At 46.0% G+C, this 14,535-nt stretch overlaps 1 protein-coding gene across 1 annotated transcript in view; it reads left to right on the top strand.

Moving 5' to 3' along the window:
• Window positions 1–9,621: 9,621 nt before the first annotated feature.
• The window catches only part of LMCD1 (LIM and cysteine rich domains 1), a 52,792-nt gene continuing 47,878 nt past the window's right edge, over window positions 9,622–14,535 (top strand). Inside the window, exon 1 of the mRNA XM_017668483.3 lies at window positions 9,622–9,782. Coding sequence (XP_017523972.1) covers window positions 9,741–9,782 — 42 coding nt within the window. The 5' untranslated portion in view covers window positions 9,622–9,740. The remainder of the gene's footprint in view (window positions 9,783–14,535) is intronic.

The raw sequence follows: 14,535 nt of genomic DNA on the forward strand, positions 1-14,535 counted from the left end.
GATTTGGTGTCTTCATACCTTGTTCATCTGCCACACGACATGCTCATCTTTCAGAAGCTCTGGAATTCTGCCCACAGACGTCTGGACATTCCACGGCATTCCCAGAGGGTCTCTTAGGATGTACATGGTCGGCCATAGAAGATCCTAATTGTTTCTAAGTTACAACTTGCCTCAAACAAAAATACTTAAAATGAACAGTGAACAGTATTTTGACTATCCTGTCCTCCTCCTAAGAATCTCCGATTGTAACAAAATAAATGAAACACTTATTTAATGCCATTTTTCTTGTGTAAGACAGGATAAAAAACTCCCAAATCCAGGCTGAACAAAACCTTAAAGGCCACTGGGAAGATTTTGTAAGAGAACCAGGCATGGTGACTACCTACCTGGATATTAGCAAATAATAATAATACAACTATCAGGTATCAAACATTGTCTCCATGCCAGGCACCAGACTTCATGTTCTTACACATTAGCATGTTTAACCTGCTTGGAAGTCCTATGAGATGGATATTACTGCTCCCATTTTACAGAGAGGTGAGCTAAGGTTCCCAGTAGGTGCCCAGGAAAGAATCTGAACCAAATTTCTCTGACTTTAAAGCTGGCGCTCCTACCTTCCACGGCCATTGAGCTAGGAGGCAAGGTGAACAGCCGACAGAGAGGAATGGACTGGTGGAATATAACTAAGGATGAAACAGTGCCTAACATCTGGAAGGGAGATCAGGGACAAGACCTGGTGAAATGTGACCGCAGTTTTCTAATAGATCAACTGTCATCGTGTGAGAAAGGGACGGCCACCAGATAGATTCCAGAGGCTGGAAAGGACAGATGGGTGACAGCTCTAGGAAGACAAGTCAGCCCAAGGTAATGAAGCACTTCTAAACAGAACTGCCCCAAACTGCTAGAACTCATTCTGGTGAAACCTGGGCCCTTGTACCCAGAAAGCATCCAAGCCTGATGAGGAAACAGGGTGGAATACCTTAGAGGTCCTGGCCAACTCCCAATTCCTCTGTTTGCTTTGGGTGGGTGCTCCCTAGTCATCTACCCTTGCTTGTAACCACCACTATCTGCTGCAGGGTGCAAATAAAAGAATCTTGGCAAAACCAGCCCAGTGCAATAGCTTCATTCCCCTAAAGACAGAGGAAGTAATAATGGGGAACCCATTTGGGCTCATTTCCATCTTACAGCTGAAACAATCTCAGAAAAAAATTTCCCCATACAGCTATACTATGTCCACACAGCTAAGAAGTGGTAGAATCAGGTTCAAACTCAAATACGCCTGACTTCAAAACCTTACTCTTTTCCCAATAGTGGGCTGCTGAAGCCAGTGAGGGGGGAGGCTAGACAGGGCACTGAGAGTGCAGTAAGACACAAGGGAGTAGGTCACAATGGGCTGCTCAGTTTCATCATCGAGGAAAGGCAAGAAAGAGGGGGATGTGCCTCAGGCCAGACCTCCCTCCTTCACAATTCACTCTGCTTTTGGAACTTGAGCCCAAGTCACAGAACAGGTTCCAGATTGCAAATGATGCAAGTGAACAGATAGAACCTCAGACATCTCAATCTGAACAAAACTCACATACGGCAACTTTGCCCCCAAAGGTAACATACAGAAGCACCTTCATCATTTTTCCCCAGAGTACAGAATGATTTCAATATCCCACAGGGAAATGTCACCAGATAATGCAAGTTCAAAGAGCTTTGGAAAATGAAAATGCCAACACGGCAAACAGAATAGAAAATGTGATAATGAGAAAAGATGTTAATGATGGCTTTAACTATACTGATTTTTATCTCCTCTCTGTCTCTGTGGTTCTCCTGGGAAACAGGGGAGCTATAATACTTCCACCAAACCCCCACTAATTAGAGATTTCCTGATGGGTTGAGTAGGCCTGATTTTCACCACTATCTGGTATGTAGAAAGTTACTATAAAATAGGATTTTATTTTAGTCCCCATAATTAGATTGTTGAAGGTTACCTATAATTAGACCTCAGTGTTAAGTGTGCACTGGGGAAGAAGGGTTGAAATTTTTTTTATTTCTATGCTAAGGATGCAGACCCTATACTGTAGAAAGTAAATGTGATTAGCATAGCTTGGCACCTCGTAGACGCCCCCAAGAAATGGTTAGTTGCTTTGTAGTTTTTATCAGTACCATCTCTGGAGTCTGACACATGTGGGTCCAAATTCAGGCTCTGCAATCAGCTCTGTGACCTTGTGAAAATCACTTCATGTCCCTAGGGCTCGGTTTGTTCTGTAAAATGCGGATAAGACCACCTGTCTCAGGAAGGTATTGCATAAGCCTGGTGAAGTTGTGTTAGTGGCTTTGTGTGTCAGAAATGACACTTGGAACCAGTTATCCTGAGAATGTCCCTTGAAGCTGGGCAATCTCCCCTTTGATGGGCGTCTTATAACCATCCCCCCAAAACACACACAAACTAGCTCCTCCTCCCCTACGCCTCTCCCACAAAGATCAAAATCATTCTCAGACTAGGATCTTGGATCTCCAACATCACCCCTGAATCCCCTTCAGTACGCTTTCTCCTCAGTGAGTCATACCAACACCTCCCTCCCAGTGGGCCACATAGAGCACAAGTATTTTGCTACAACTTGGTGGCAAACTCCATGCAGGTCATCAGATTACAGTGATTCAGGCTTAGGAAGGGGGACCAGCTCAGCAGTTGCTCCAAGTTCCCCGGTGTCTCACACTCCAGCCTCATCTCCAAGGACTCAAGACTAGATTCATGTTGGCTGAACCCTGGCATGGGAGCACTTCACATCTGGGGGACAGGCAGGGCCTACACCCTGCTCTGCACTCGGCCCACATTCACTTCTCACAATAAGCCCCATTTTACCGATAAGGAGACTGAGGCACAAGGGAGTTACGTGCTTACAGTCCCCGTCAGTGGCCCAAGGACAACTCCATAGTCAGTCTTTCCCTCATGACACACAAGTAGTGGGCAGACTTGTCAGGGAGAAGGTCCCCAAATTTCTGTCTTGCTTTCTCCAGCACCACTAGGTAGTTTTCCTATTTGAATTAATTGCCAAGCCCTAAATCCTTTTGACTAATTCACGTGCCAGTAGCCAAAAAGACTACCTGAGAAACACACAGGGTGGTCTGTATCTCAGTAACCTGGTAGAGGTTGCAACAGGATCATGTCTAAAACCTACTTTGGCTTCTGTATGAATCAGGCTCCGGGCTGCAAACACTTGAAGGGGTAACTGAAGGGAGTTTTACAAAAAGGGCTATCAATGAAGGTGAAAACAGAGTCCAGGGAACCCCCTTGAAATGAGGAAGTACAGACCACCCCCAGCCCTGAAGGAGCCAAGGGAGAGAGAGAGCTGTCCCTGGGCTGACAGGAGCTATGGCTATCGGTAGAGAACACAACTACCTCTAAATCCCAGGACAACAAGGAGGAAGTGGGGAGATTAAATGCACCCACCTCTGATCTCCCACGGAGTCCCTCACTGGCAGAATCCTATGGAAAGGGGGCAAAGAGACCCAGACATAGAGTCCCTGGGTCAGCCTGCCAGGCACAGAGCTAGAGGGTGTGGGGAGAGAGCAGATCTGCGAGGGAGCACAGAGAACATCCAGAACAATCCCCAAAGGCTGGCAGTCCTGCCTCTCCACATTCATCCAGGCTAAGCCTGCACTCTGAAGCTAGGAATCCCCTGAGCAACCCCAGTTAGGTCTGGGTCCCAACTGGCTGTGAGGCACTGAGAAACTTATATAACCCAACAGAGCTTCATTTTCCCATTTGTAAATAGGAAGTGCAGCATCTGCCACCTGGAGTTGTTCAAGTATTAACCACAAAACACTGAGGGCATACAGAAAATGCCAGGCATGTGTTCCCTTCCATCCCGATACCCAACAACACACACACACACACACGATGGATAGGCTGACTGCAGCATTAAATATGACATGTATGGAAAGTAATGGCGTAATATGGTTGAGTCCTTCAGGATCATAACTAGAACTGTCTCCTTGATAAGAGTAAATGCTGCTTTAAAAAAGGACACATTCAACTCATGTAACTTATTGCCCCAGGAAGCTTTGAGAATTGAGGGGAGAAGTATTTCCTCCAAAAAGAGGTACCAAACTTTTTCACCCCTAGAAGCAGCAGGTAATTAAGTCTTGGTAACAGATCCAAAAGTGAAGAGGAGGACAGTGTACTCATTTTTCTATGCTGTGTAACAAATTATCATGAACTGAGCAACTTAGAACAACACTCATTTATCATTCTGCCTTGTGCATTGGACAGAATTCCTTTCCCTCCAGATGTGGAACTCATGGCAGCGTTCTTCTTAGAGGCCAGCAGGACAGAGGTAGAGATTTCTTTCATCTCTGCCTTCTAGGTCCTTTTGTAAAGGGCTTACCTGATTAGGTCAGGTCCACTGACAACAATCTCCCTTTTGGCTAACCTATTAGAGACCTTCATCACATCCGTGAAATCCCTTCACTTCTGCCATAAGACACAATGCCGTCAGGGGAGTGAAACCCTATCGCCTTTGCCACATTCTGTTGGTTAGAAGCCACGTACGCGCACCAGCCACACTCAGCAGGAAGGGATTCTACAAGGACCTGGATCACTGGGAAGCCTCTTAGGATCCTGCCCACTACAGACAGTTACAGACCAATAAATATACTTGGTAAGGCAGGAGGAATGAAGATCATTAACCTCATTTTTCAGAGACTCTTCATCACTGAGCTTGCTCCCCTGATGGAGCTGAAACACACAGAGAGGTTTTCTGGGTCTACATCTCGCCCTCCTTCCATTCCCTCATCAACCTGATGAAGAAGGGAGCGGCTTCACTGCACCAGCCCCTCGGCTATGTATCCGATATTTAGAGCAAGTCGATCAGAGTTGCTCCCAGTAAATAATAATAAATTTAAGTTGCAAGTGGCCTTGTGGATGATGGTCAGCCACACCATTTTTAGTAGAGGATCATTTAGATTTAGGATCAAAATGCAGGGATCTGGACTCTAGAGCCAGTGCTCCTTCATAACAGACAGGTTCTTCTTGTGTCTTCCACTGTCCTTGTCAAAGTCAGGCTATACAGCACGAGAATATTCAGGTCCAACAATCATGTTTTGTTTTTACCCAAATGTTTTGGCCTTATAGGCAAAGCCTTTCTTGATCTAGGAGGCTATCCAAAAATCTGGCAAAAATTAGTTATTCTAAAATTAAAGTTACTGTAGGAATGGCAGGAAAGAAACCAAAAAACTTAAGTTATGAATGAGTCATATATGTGGTATATATCACAGTCCAAGTCAATACAAATTAAACTATATTAAGTGATTCATGGTGTATACACACACACACATACACACACACACTAAAGTATATATGTGGTTCCTACATTATTTATATCAGTTAATACACATTAAAATATACTGTGTGGTTCCTAGATTATTTATATCTACCTACTCTTAAGTGTTGAGTGTTTTATTGAACACAATACATTTAAAAAATCATAACCAAATAGAAACTATCACTCATGTTTGCATATTAAAATGACTAAGCCATGCCTGCTACAAAACCATGATTGTCCAGGATTTCCTGAAGTGTCCTGTATGAAGGTCTTGATTGGCCTTTCTCTGGCTTTGACTTCGGGCACCGTGCTTGAAAAACAGAGTCAACCAGACACGTAATTTTTGGATCTCAGTCCCTCAGTCTCTCCATCTGATAATGAGGGGTTGTTAGAAACCAGCTAGGTCTACATTAGTAGCTCGAGAGTCCTTGCTGTGAGTTAAATAGTAAATCAGACACTGTCACTCCCCCACTTAAAACTCTCTATACTCACCCTGTCCAACACTGCAGCCACTGGTGGCTTCTGAGTATTTGCAATGTGGCTGATTTGAACTGACATGTACTCTAAGTGTAAAACACACCAGATTCAAAGATGTACTGTGTAAAAAAAAAAGGATGTAAAACATCTCAGTAATGTTTTCTATCAACCACAGGTGGAAAAGACAACATTATGGATCTACTGGGTTTAAAACAAAAGGTACTATAAATAGCTTGCCTTTTTTTCCTTTTTTTAAATGTAGTTATCAGAATTTTTTTAATGACGTGTGGTGTACATTACGTGTCAGTTGGAAAGCACTGATCTGTAACTTCCCACTCTTCTCAGAGAAGAATTTAAACTGCTTAGCAGGATCCGGTGTGAACTGGTCCTTACCCATCTCCCCCAGGCCCCTCATGCATCTTCCCCTCATTACCCTCCAGCCACACTAACCTTATGATCCCTCAGACACGGCAAGCTCATACTCACCTTACAGTCTTTGCATGCATGACTCCATCCTTCTGGAATGTTCTTTCCATGGCGATTCTACTCATAGCTGACTCATTCAGTCAGGCCTTCCTGGACCACCTAATCTGAATGGACCACACATCTAGTGAATCTCTCCTCTATTTATTTCCTCTGAGGCACCACTGCCATCCTCAGTTACCTTATTTAAGTATCCACCTGTTTAATGCCTGTCTCCCCCAACTAGAATAGAAATTGGGTGAGGGGAGGAACTTTCCCAATTCCATTCACCATCTGTGAATCCTCAGCTTAGGGCCTAACCCATTATAGTTCTCAGCACCATGTTTGTTGAATGAATGAACAGGTAAAACAGTGAAAAAGCATGAAACTCAGAATATAAAAATCCCAGTTAGGACAAACCCTCTGATAATGATGACACCACCGCCATCTCACTCCAAATAGTTTCTCTTTTCCCTGCAATCAGTCCTTGAGATTTATTATGGGAGGTCATGTGGTATAGTTGAAGGACAGAGTCCAGACTTAGAAGCTGTGAGTTCAAACTTCAGCTCTGCCACTTACTGGCTGTGTGACCTTGAATAATACCCTTGACTGTCCAAAATCTCCATTTCTCTCCCAGAGAAATAATTGGAATTATGAGAGAATAATTAAAATTACTCCATCGTTGTCTTGACGTTCAAGTAAGACAAGTGCTTTGTCAACCAGAGACACCTCCCCCCGCACTGATACTTATTAGACCAACATATCCTTGAAGGGGAAGGATTATTTTATGTACCTGGATGTCCCCAGCACCTAGCACAAAGCATGGCTTCAGGCAGGTACCCCAAAACTGCTTGATGGATGACCGAGGCTTCAAATAATCCCCAGCACCACAAAGCCATGAAGCCTTGGGAAATCAGATCTCTCTACTGTTCCCAGCTGCAAAAGGTACTCCATTTTCTTCCAAAGAGAAACATACAGATCTCAGAGCTGGAGTGAGCCTGAGGTGTAATGGCCACATCTCCTCTACTTTATAGAACAGTCTCAAATAATAGTAGTCTGTCCAGGTGTCCAGCCGAGACTCTGAATATAGGTCCCTAAATATTTAGCTCAAAAGTATGTTTTAAAGATTAAGAGACAGCATCCTTAGCCAGGAAGAGAGCCACCTCTCACAGGGAGTTGGGTACCACCTTTGTGCCCACACAGGTTCTTTTCCAGAAGGTAGAGACTGGGCAACCCCAAGCAGTAGCTCCTCATTCCTACATTCTGAGAAACAGACTCCACATCAGCCTCCTTCACTGAAACTAGGGCCAAGGGTAAAAATGAGAGAGGCCGGAGGTCTTGTGTTTGGAGCTAATGTTAATAAAATCAGAATTATTCCACAGAGCAATGATTTCCCAAGATGGGGCAAGAAAGGCAGGCTTGGAAGGCAGTGAGAAATGACTTCACTGGGAAGGCTTCTGCCTAGTTTGCAAGGGATAAAGCTTGGCTTTGTTATTCTCCTGGCTTCTGTTCCCATAGCTCTGAAATATAAAGACTTCTGGCATGACATCCCAGTTCAGCACTATTGTTCCTAGGATTTGCTACTGAAAGGCCCATTCACGTGGAAACCTCTCCCAGGCCAGGCTTCTGTTGGCCACCGTTTATTTACACAGGAGTTTAACATGCAGCCCACCTGGGAAGTTTGGACAAACCAGACAGGGTGGAGCATTGCACCATCTCTCCCTATTTCTGCCTGGCCTGCTCACTGCTGATTAAAAGCCAGAACATAACCTTCATTCATTCGACACGTGTGTCCTGGGCGTCTGTGTGTACAGCTGGGGGCAAGCAAAACAAACATCAATCATTGCAGAAATCCATGAAAGGAGAAAAGGCCATCCCTCATCTTGGAAAAGGGTAATCACCTGGAAAACAGAAAGCCCTTTCCAGGAATGAGAAAAAAGAAGCACGATTTGGAATCATTGGTCCTGATTTGGGATTACTGGAGATAATGATGTGCTAAGAACCAAACTGGAGAAGGCTTTAGGAAGGAAACTACCTCCAATAAGAGCAAAAGTCTTAGAATGTGACCTGCAGCTCACCCACTCCCCCAAAATCAGTCCCACAGGAGGTACTCAGAGGCCCCCTCAGGCTCCCTGCAACCTGGTCTTATTTTAGCACTTGAGCCCTGGTTTCTGGTAGGGGGCACTGGCAACGTGAGTTACAGGACAAAAAAAAACAAAAACGCATGGCCGGCAAAACAGTATTCTCCCCAGGGTGAAAAAGAGCTTGCGTTTCATTCTGCATCCCAGCAGGTAAAATGCCTGTGGGAACCCCAGGTCTGTGGAACTGGCTCAACAGAGAGATGAGGGCTTCCAGACAGACAGCATGGCATAGCCACAGAAGACCTGGCCGCTTTTGTCTTATAGGAGATGTTAGATGTTACAAGATACTTCATCCCAAGTATGTGAGCAATCCACCAACATCTTGCAAAAAATATGAATTTCTTAGTTACAGCTTGTAATGCTTGGCCTCGTTCCGTCCCCCACGTGAGTTGTCACTCAATCAGCCTTGCTGAAAAGTTCAGCTTTGGATCAGTTACCCTCTCTGATCCTATTTCCTCATCTTATCAAATGGGCCTGATAATAGCAATCTTCGTCATGGCCATATAATTACACCTGAGATAATTATGGGGAGACAACGTGGGAACAGGAACAGGTGTGAAGAGGTACAGGTGGGCATTTATAAAACCAGGATAGCATTCTCTTCCTCACTGAATTGGGAGTCTTCCTCTAAAGAAGTTACAGAAGGCAGGCTAATATTTTCAAACATCAAATTAAAAAAAAAAAATTGGTAACCCATTGGAATCTGAACCCCTCTCTGGTGACTGGAGGGGTTGCCCAGGGTGGGGGAGGCTTGAGCAGGCTGAGTCAGTGCTGCCGCAGACCACCTGCCCCCTCCCCTCCCCACCCTTTGACAGGCAGAAAGGGTGGGAAGGGGAACGCAGCTCAGCATTTATTTTTGGACCCAGCTCACTAAAAATACCACAGCCTTTCCTGTTTGATCGCTCTCCCTTTTGACCTGAATAGATTGCGGGGCCCAGCAGCCCGCCCCACCCTCTGCCCGGTTTCCTTACAAGGAGAAGGGCGTGGGGTCGGATTCCTGCCGCTCGAGGGGCAGATGTGCGCCGCCCGGGCCGGCAGGGGCCGCGGCCGCGCTGACGTCAAGGCAGCGCTGCCTCTGCTCCCCAGGAGCCTCCCGGCCGAGGCCACCCAAAGGGAGGGGGGAGCCACGCGCTGGGATTGGCGGGCCAAGTGCAAGCGCCGGCGCGGATTGGCTGGCGAGGTTTTAGAGGGAGCCCCACTCTCCAATTAAAGGGCCCCGCTGCGCCCGGCTGCTCGCAGAGCTCCCCCCCGGCCCGGGAACCTGGCCATTCAGCCACCGCTGTCCCCGCCGCTGCGCGCCCTCGCGCCTCTGCCGCAGAAGCCAGGCGCTGTTTCTCCACCTCAGAACATGGCAAAGGTGGCTAAGGACCTCAACCCAGGCGTTCAAAAGGTGAGCTGGGATCTGCCTGTACTTACCAGATTCTTTCTTTTCCCCCGTTTTCCTCTACCATGTGTTTGGGGAGGTTTGCCTAAAAGTTAAGGAGAGGAAAATTCATTAAATTCCAAAACTTCACAGAACATAGAACAATTGGTAATGCATGTGTGAGCTAACAGGCATACCCCAGATTTTACTCTTACAAGCAGTTGTGTAATATGTTTGCAAAGGATCTTTGTTCTTCGATGACGCTAATTAAAATTTAAATAAGGTAAAACTTTTTTTTTAATGCTAATCCTATAGTGGTGGGTTGGGAGGACCCTACCTTCCGCTTCTGTTCCCCCTCTGGTAATTGGGGTGAAGGCTGGGAGGGTGTGATATTTACTCACAAGGAATCTCCCCTTTTGCTGTGATTGTAGTGTTTTGTGATTTACACACACACAGACACACACACACATGCACATCATAAAGCCAGTTTTGATGTTGACAGTGGCAGCAGTTCCAGCACAAGGGAACTAATTTCTGTCCCCAGAGTCTGCATGTTTCCCTTTCCAGAAGGGCTGGCCCGGAGCCCAGAAGGTCAGGGGTGGATTATTTCAGGAGGGCCCTACAGCTGTGCCTATAGCTCCAGTACCAGCCTGTTACTTACCTGAGTGCAGCTGGGAGAGGGTACAGTCCAGTCTTAGAGGAAGTGTGAAGTGGAAGGGAGCAGAAAGCTGTCCTAAGCCAATGGGGAAACTGATGCTCAGGGTCACAGAGAGCTGGTTCCAGCAGGCAGCAGAGCATAAGGAAAGCCTTGGGCATGGAAACCCTGGCCTCACCACTTTCTAACTGCACCATAATGACCCAGTCACTTCTCTGACCCTCAGTTTCCTTGTCTCTTGAGTTGGAGATAATAGGCCCCACCAACCTCCCAGAAGCAGTAACAGTGATGATACCCTGTGGGTTAATCTCTCAAAGCAGTCATTTTTAAACTCTGATTTCAGTGGACTTCGTCTCACAAAGTTCTCCCTAGAAATCTGCTATCACCTGTAGGGTAGATGACAGGCAAACAAAACAAAACAAAACACCACTATGTCAGAATAAAAATAAAAATGTAAGCCAGCCACTTAGAGGCACCGCATTCACACATCTGATTTATAGCTGAGCCACTGCCCAACGGCTCCGCCCCAGACTCCTACACAAGGAGCCCAGAGGACCCTTCTGAATGTGTACACCAAGTCGGGCGCAATCAGGGCATCTCTCTGGAATGTACCATACCCCATTTGCCGGACTATTTGCAGAATAAGTCATTCCTCCGTCTATGGAATTCTCATAACCCTTTAGTCCTTGGTAAGATACCTATTAATTTCTACCTAGTAATGAGTCATGCATGCATGGCTCTTACTTCTCTACGAAGCATTTTTTTTCTAACCCCCTTGAAGGTAAACCTTTCCTGCTCATCTCTGTTCCAACACAGCAAGCTGTACACAACAGTACTAATGCCAAGGAACCACTGAATATCTGTCCATCTAAGATCATAGTGTTCAGTACATTTTGGACGTTACTGTTTTTTAACTTGTTGTAGCACCAGGGTATCTGTGTGTCTGAACTCCCAAATTCAGCTGAGGTAAAAAAAAGTTCAGAGCTAAAGGGGCCGGCAGAGTCCCAGTGTCCTCTGGAAAGTCAGATGATTTGGGGTTTTACTACAGGCTGGCTGGTGGTTAATATGCGAAGGAGGATAGGGTACATGGAAATGCCCCTCCCCTCCCCACAAGCTGAGGCCAAACACTCGGAGGAAGACTTGTTTTTATTTTCTTTTGCACAAGAGAGTGTGATTATCTGGATTAGAGGTGGAACATGTTCTCCTTCTTGTCACCCTCTAGTGCCAACTTCCTGGGCCTGCAAAGGGTTTATTTTCCTTTAAGATCCAATTACAGGCTTAGGAAAAGAATGTGGTGGGTAGAGATGAAAGGGCAGATATTTTTTACCTCTTGGGACTGTGACAATGAGGAGGAAGATCACCACTTTGTAGGTTAACCAAAGTCTTCAACTCCAGAAGTCCAGGGAATGGAAGGGAGTGGGGGAGAAGCTCTTCTTGCTGACTGTTAAAACAGTGATTAAACATTGTGTCATCAACAGCATGCTGAGAAGCTTTTATTGCACATTTACTTTTTAAACCTGCAACAGTGTGGGGTTGGAGGATGAGGTTGTTAATAATATTTGGCTTCAGGATGCATAATCACACGTTGGCATTTTGAAACGATTTCATAGACTCAGAGCTGCAAGGGACCTATTTACAAAATGAGAAATGGTTTTAGAATGTCACAGAAGCTGTCTCCACTGCCCTGCCCCCAAGAGGAGGGGGATGCAGGGGATCCCCAGAAGCTGGAAAGTCAGAAAAAGGTTTTCAAGAGAGAAGATAAAATCCCAAAACTGGAGTAGCCTTAAAGATCATCTAACCAATCCCAGACAGACTGAGGGACTCACCCTGGGTCTCATGGCAGAGCTTAGAAAGGGTTCCCTACCTCCTCTTTAATGTGTTAAGTCAAATGCTCCCAATGGCTGCTCTTGAGCCATTATTTGTTTTCCTACTGGGAAAGAGAAGACATCCTAGCACAGAAAGTTCCCTGAGAATGATGAAATAGCCAACATTCCTTGGTCCAAACGGCCTTAAAGACCAAGTGCCATTTCTCTTGGTGACCTTGACCAAAACTGTAGATTTTCTCTTGCATTGTTTATTCAGTGTATTTAAGAATACTGGTACTGGTCTTCTTATAACCAGATCTGGGTTCAGATGCCGACTCTCCTATTTACTAGCTGTGTGCTCTTGGGCAAGCTAATTAGCTTCTGAGGCTGTACCCTTACCGAAAATTGGTGAGATGGGAGCAGCCATCTACCTCCCAAGGTGACTGGTCATTTGATGCATTGATGGATATACAGGGCTCAGCACATGAGCTCTCAAAGAGAGTTCGTCGTCATTTTTTTCTGTGATAATAGTATATTTCAGTGGGTGTGCGAATGTAGAAAGGGGTCTTTTGGTGAATGAAAGATGCATTTTTCTTGATGACTGTCCCATCTAAAGAGTAATTTGCAATCAGTTGAACCAAAGCCAGTTGCTCAGCCTTGATAAGCTAGGGCAGTGACCAAATGGTCTTGTCTTCCTTCTAGCCCCAGTGATACAAAATCTACTTACAAAGAACAGAGTTTACCAGGCATGAAGCATAGCATTTTACACTTGGAAGGGAACATGGAGCTCTTTTTGCTTTTTAGATAAGGACACTGAGACCCAGAGGGGGCCCAGCCCCCTGCCTCAGATGGCTGAGGAGGTGTGCTGAAGCCCAGGGGGCTCCACAAGGATACAGGCCCCCTGGCCACCAAGGAGTGATTTTCAGGAATTTAGAACGAACAGGAACAAAGACAGCTAAAAGCATGTTCACTCTTGACGGTGCGTGTGCCAGTGGCCAGGCTCCAAAAGGTCCTATTTTTCACCCTTGAATGCAAAGCGGGAGGAGCCGGACATGGTGGTTAAACGCATTGCCAGGCCCAGCCCGGTGTCTCCCCCCACCCCCCACAGCACATCCCTCTGCCTTTCCCTCCTCCAGCTCCATCCTCCCCTCTGTACCCGGCCCTTCCCTCTTGCACCTCCAGTTCCTGCGGCGGGCAGAGCTCCTGGCAGGCTGCCTGGGCAGCCGGTCCAACATAAACACAGCTCCTCGAGAAATGTCGTTGGCTCCCTCCGTCTTAAAAATGTATTAAGCTGTCAGTTAGAGACCTTAATAGCCAAGGCGTTGGAGACATGCCCATAGGTGTATAAGCAACTTGGCCCGAAAGACAATCTTACTTTAAAAAAAAAGAAAGAAATTATCTAAGTCCTTCTTGAAGGATCTCCCAAACCAGATGCTGAAACCATTCCTTTGTAAACCCCAGAGGCTTGTCATACTGTACAGACATGTCTGCGTATGTGGGGTTGGGGGCTGACGGGTAGCTTTTACCAAGGTATCTGCCACCTGCGGTGGTGGGAGGCAGGAAAAGGATTCATCACAGATCATTTTGAGGCTCTAATTTAAACCATCTCAGTTCTAAGAGCTTCTCCTAGCTCAGGGCTCACCCACAGTTCTCCCAGTGAAACACTGGTATTTGGGTATTTCCCTGTGAAGATCCTCTCACTGCTCTGCTCTCCACATTAACTGACCAAAGGTGACAAGGAAGAGAAAGCATATGTTGAACTCAGCAAACACTGGGGACCAGGAAGGAGGGACAGTGGCACAGGGTCACTGTGCATCTGCCTTTCCCACCCCCACTTCTGCCACATCCGGGAGGATAAGATGTGGAGCAGAGAAGGGAAGGAATAGTTCCTCCTGCAACCCACAGGGTCAGCCTGGCTCCAGAAAAGGTATTTGATTTGACTTTGGGAAGGAAACTCTTTCCAACTTACACATTTCGACAGTGTGTGTATAATAAAGCGGAAATCTGTCCTGATAAGTACAGACCTTGCCAGTTCTTATCTCCCCGTTTTCTCCCAACACCATTTAAATATTTATTAAAAGAAAAATTTTCTGGCAAAGGGTTGAGTCATTATAATAACTGCAGGCATTTACTCATTGGGTGCCTTAAAAGTCACTTTTCCCAGGAAGTGACAGACATTGGATGAGACCTGGAATTCCTTCTCCCTCAGTCCACCTACCTGTCCCATATTCCAGACTGTCTCCCAAATTAAAAATGAGTATGAAACACAGGCCTCAAACTCCATTGCACTGAAGCACGATTGTAGAACAGCTTTTCAGGA

Source organism: Manis javanica, chromosome 3 (genome assembly GCF_040802235.1).
Source record: "Manis javanica isolate MJ-LG chromosome 3, MJ_LKY, whole genome shotgun sequence".
Taxonomy (NCBI): Eukaryota; Metazoa; Chordata; class Mammalia; order Pholidota; family Manidae; genus Manis; species Manis javanica.